The 4,128-nt window shown below is 41.3% G+C and overlaps 1 protein-coding gene across 3 annotated transcripts in view; it reads right to left on the bottom strand.

Annotated features, from left to right (window-relative positions):
* rgs3a (regulator of G protein signaling 3a) overlaps positions 1 to 4,128 on the bottom strand; it is a 138,141-nt gene that overhangs the window by 34,664 nt on the left and 99,349 nt on the right. Inside the window, exon 1 of one of the 3 annotated variants that reach the window (XM_025062382.1) lies at positions 2,884 to 3,976. The exons of the other annotated variants lie outside the window; for them this stretch is intronic. Coding sequence (XP_024918150.1) covers positions 2,884 to 3,846 — 963 coding nt within the window. The 5' untranslated portion in view covers positions 3,847 to 3,976. Of the gene's footprint in view, positions 1 to 2,883; positions 3,977 to 4,128 lie in introns of those variants that run through there. 3 annotated transcript variants of the gene reach the window in all.

The raw sequence follows: 4,128 nt of genomic DNA on the forward strand, positions 1-4,128 counted from the left end.
CCTCTGCTCGGCCCCCACACACACACACACACACACACACACTGCCATTTAAGGCTGCTGCGAGTGTTGACAGACAGGAAGAGGCTGCTCGATAAAAGAGAAGGAGAAGGGCCTCTGATGTTTTCTGCACTGATAAACGCTGATAACAACTTGTTTACCTTTTGCCTCTAAGTCTGTGTGACATCATACACTGTGGCTCTGTGGCTGAAAATCTGCATTGGGGAGAACCTTGGCAGATTTTTATTATTTTTTTGTGTGTATTTTTATTGGAGGAGGGGGTGATGGAACTCTTGGATTCAGCTCTGCTCAAAAAAATAAAAAAATAATGGGAAAAGTAGAGCAGTCCAGATGCAGTGTAGAGACTGGGAGGACCCGGGGGGGGGGTCGTCTCGCATCATGTTTACCAATAATGTCTATTGACTTGGGTCGTGAAGGTTTGTGACTTTTAAAATATGGGTCACCAGAAAAATAAAAAGTTTGGGACCCAGAGAATGGTTTTTACTATTTAAGGACTTCACCTTGAGCAGATGGAAGAGAAGGAGTGTGATGTGGCTGCAGGGTGAGCTGAACGTGTCACAGGCCTCCCCCTGTTGGACAACTACTGCCATCTACACTGAACTACAGGCACAAAGTTTTATAAATGTACTAATTCACTTTAAAGTTCTTTAAAACTGTCATTGCTGCAACCTCTTATTGCCGCATGTTGTCAACAGAAAAACAACGAGGTTAAAGAAAGTAAAAATCTATTTAATGTTGTCAACAGAAAAACAATGAGGTTAAAGAAAGTAAAAATCTATTTATATGTCTATACAGTTATATTTAAATCTATAAATAGACTAGATATATATAGTTTTAATCCAATTTAATAATGTATTTGTGGGAATCACATTAAAACAAATCATTAATATTTAATAGCAATGCTATTCTTTACTCTACTTCTGATGCTAATGTATTCTGCACAACAGTATGAACAGCATTAGATGTTATTAATTTTACAGTGTAACTGAAATTGCCATATAAATAATTTAGTAATAGGCTCTTCTGTAGATCAGACGTGTAAATGTTAATGTGGAAGATCATTTAGAGCAATTCTGTGAGAATATAATCACGACAACGATGGACTGGACTGTAGTATCCTTAATTATTAAGTTTGTATTTGTAGAGTTATAGTGTTTATAAGGTTTTTTTTAAATGAGTAGAATAAAAATTCTATTGAACGGTTTTTTAAAAAATGAGTAGAATAAAAATTCTATTGAAAATATTACACTCCTTTTAACCTTCAATGTTTTTTAGGTACTTAAACTCAAAATACACGCTAACTACACAGGCTAAATTATACCTGGATTTATTTCTGCACGTACACATATCCGCCACTTGATGTCGCCCTTTCTACAGAAACAAGTTTGAACAGACACTGGGCTGAGATCGCTGGGTTTTGCTGATGCAATAGCGACACTGGTCTGTTGATATTTACGTCCATATATGTAAATAAAAAAGTATAAATAAAAAAGAATAAAATCTAACTATGAGTAAGACCACGATTTAGTATTAGTGAGATGTATTTGACAGAGACTTTGGATATTAGAAGAACTATTGTTAAGTAACTATAAGTAAAATAACTACTTTAAAAGTTAAATAATACACTGTACAAACTCTTGTTAAAACGACAGTTCGTGAAATGGTAAACTTCACTAATTTAAAGATTTAAAAATTGGGTAAAAGTCATGGGTTTTGCCGTAGACGGAATTGTTGATCTGAATATCGTGCTGCTGCTTGCTAGCTAAACAGCTGGCTAGCTTGGTGCCACTCTGTCACAGCCTCTTCCTCTGTGTCACACATTCTTCCAGCCTCAGCCACCAAGTACAAGTTGTATTCTTTACACACACATGAAAATCACTTTTGTATCAAACCAGTCAACCTTCCCTGGGCCACATGTCAACAGTCCTGAGACGTGTGTTTAGTACAGTACGTGATTGTATTTGGGGAAACTGTCTGACGGAGGATGACGCATCAGTTCAGCAGATAAATACATCTGTTTAACTGAATTAGCCGCAGGGCAAAGCGTGGTCCACCAGTTATAACATTTGCCGGTGATCAGCTGCACTTAAAAAAAAAAAAAAAACTGCTGTGGGAAGAAAACTGGGAAGAAAGACACTCGACCAGGAGGGAAGTTGAGTTCAAAGATTGTTGTTGTTGTTTTTCTTCATGTGACATCATTATTTGAGAATATGAAAAATCACTTTACTATTGCAGTAGTCAATATGGTAATATTTGTCAAATGTCCTTTCAGACATACCCCACCTGGAGGTGGAATTGAACCTGCAACCAACATTGCAAGTGGATTCTATTCATTCAATGAAGAAAACTGTGATTTTTATTAACCACTTTTACATGTTTGTTTTGTTTTGCTAAAACCAAAAAAGATCTAAAAGTAATGAAATGTATGAGCTGCACTTTACGTAAGAGTAATGTTATGCTGGTTCTCAACCTGTGGTCCGTGTACCACTGGTGGTATGTGGGCTCCCTCTAGTGGTACTGGGCACAATCAGATTGAATTTTTTTTTCTTTTCTTTTTTTACTAAAGTGTAAGAAGTCTGGTGGTACACCAAATTAATACCTGAAATCACTGCAGTACTAGCTAGAACGTTCAAAAAGAGAACTGTAAATTAGAGAGTATTTACAAAAGTAGACCTGCAGAGACAGGAGTGGGCAAAAGTGAACCCTTTATGTAGTTACAGGCAGCAGCTGTAAAATGTTATTTTATCATAATTGTATTTAATATAATGAGGAAAATTAAAATGTATTTATAGGCCTATATTAAACTAGCAGTATTTGTAATATTTGTAATATTTTCTCTCAGTATTTGTGTGAGTTTCGACTCACCTTCCTCCCAGAGAACAGCATGCACAGCTGATGCATGGAGCCTCCGTTCTTGGTCAGCTCTTTCTTCAGGGTTTTGGGCGACGGCAGAGTCCACCCCCCCTTGTGGTGAGTTCCTCCGGCCTCTAGGCAGTTGATGGCGTTGTCAGAGGTGAAGCACGGCGTGCGCGGATCCTGCAGGAGGCTGCCCTCGCTGTGCGTGCGTCTGCGCAGGGAGTTCTGCACCCTGAGCCCGCCTCCTCCGTGTTTCTCACAGGTGGCGCCCTCCACCATGCTGCGCCGCTTGCTGTCAGTTCGCTGCAGGTAGGCGTCGTCACTGTCCCCCTCCTCGTCCTCCTCCTCGGACTCATCTTCGTCGTCTTCATCGTAATCCTCCTCGTCGGTGTTGGGCGAGGAGAGGGCGTCGGCGCTGTAGGAGCGGTCGAGGCGCAGTTCAGGGATGACAAAAGAGGAGGAGGAGAAGGAAGGTGGGGCGTTTGTATCCGGCGGCTCTGAGGCGTTGTCTTCATCTGTGTTTGACACCAGCAGGTTCAGGTTGACCTCCTCCTCATTGGCCTCCTCCTCTCCTCCGTCCTTCTCCTCTCCTTCACTGAAAATACTCTTCCTACTCATACCATCTTCCTCTTCATCCTCTCTGCTCTTCTCCTCTCTCCAGATTTCCATCTCATGTCCCTCTATGCTCTTGCAATCCTCACCCTCGGTGGAGGGAGGAGGTGTAGGAGGTACCTTATGTTGCTCCTCAGACCCCAGAAGGCTACCCAGGGGCATGTAGATATCCTCCAAAGGGGTGAGGGACTCTGAGGGGTGAGGGCTGCCGAGGGTCGGAGGCTCCGAGGGGCTTGAAGGATATACACTGCTTTCCTCACCTTCTGAACCACGGGCAGGAAGGTGGAGGCAAACACCTCCTCGATCTCCTCCGACTCCGTCCAGCTCACATGAAGGGGCATCCACCTTAGGCTCCAACATCTAGAAAGGGCAATAAAGGAAAAAGTAGGTGAGAAAAGTCAGTCAGAGAGGACTTGGTGTTCGTTAAAAATCATTATCACCGGCAGCATCCCAAATCGGGGTGTCAAATATAAGGCCCGCAGGCAAATACCGGCCCACTTGATAAATACAGAAACACTTCACATTCAGGAAATGTTTTGTACAATTATATTTAAATACATATAAAGGTTTATCTAATAATTTGTTTGTTTGTTTTTTTGCATGAAAACAAAGAGGAAAAAGACGGACTCTTTTGTTATTTAT

The sequence above is a fragment of the Cynoglossus semilaevis genome, chromosome 14 (assembly GCF_000523025.1).
Source record: "Cynoglossus semilaevis isolate Cse_v1.0 chromosome 14, Cse_v1.0, whole genome shotgun sequence".
Taxonomy (NCBI): Eukaryota; Metazoa; Chordata; class Actinopteri; order Pleuronectiformes; family Cynoglossidae; genus Cynoglossus; species Cynoglossus semilaevis.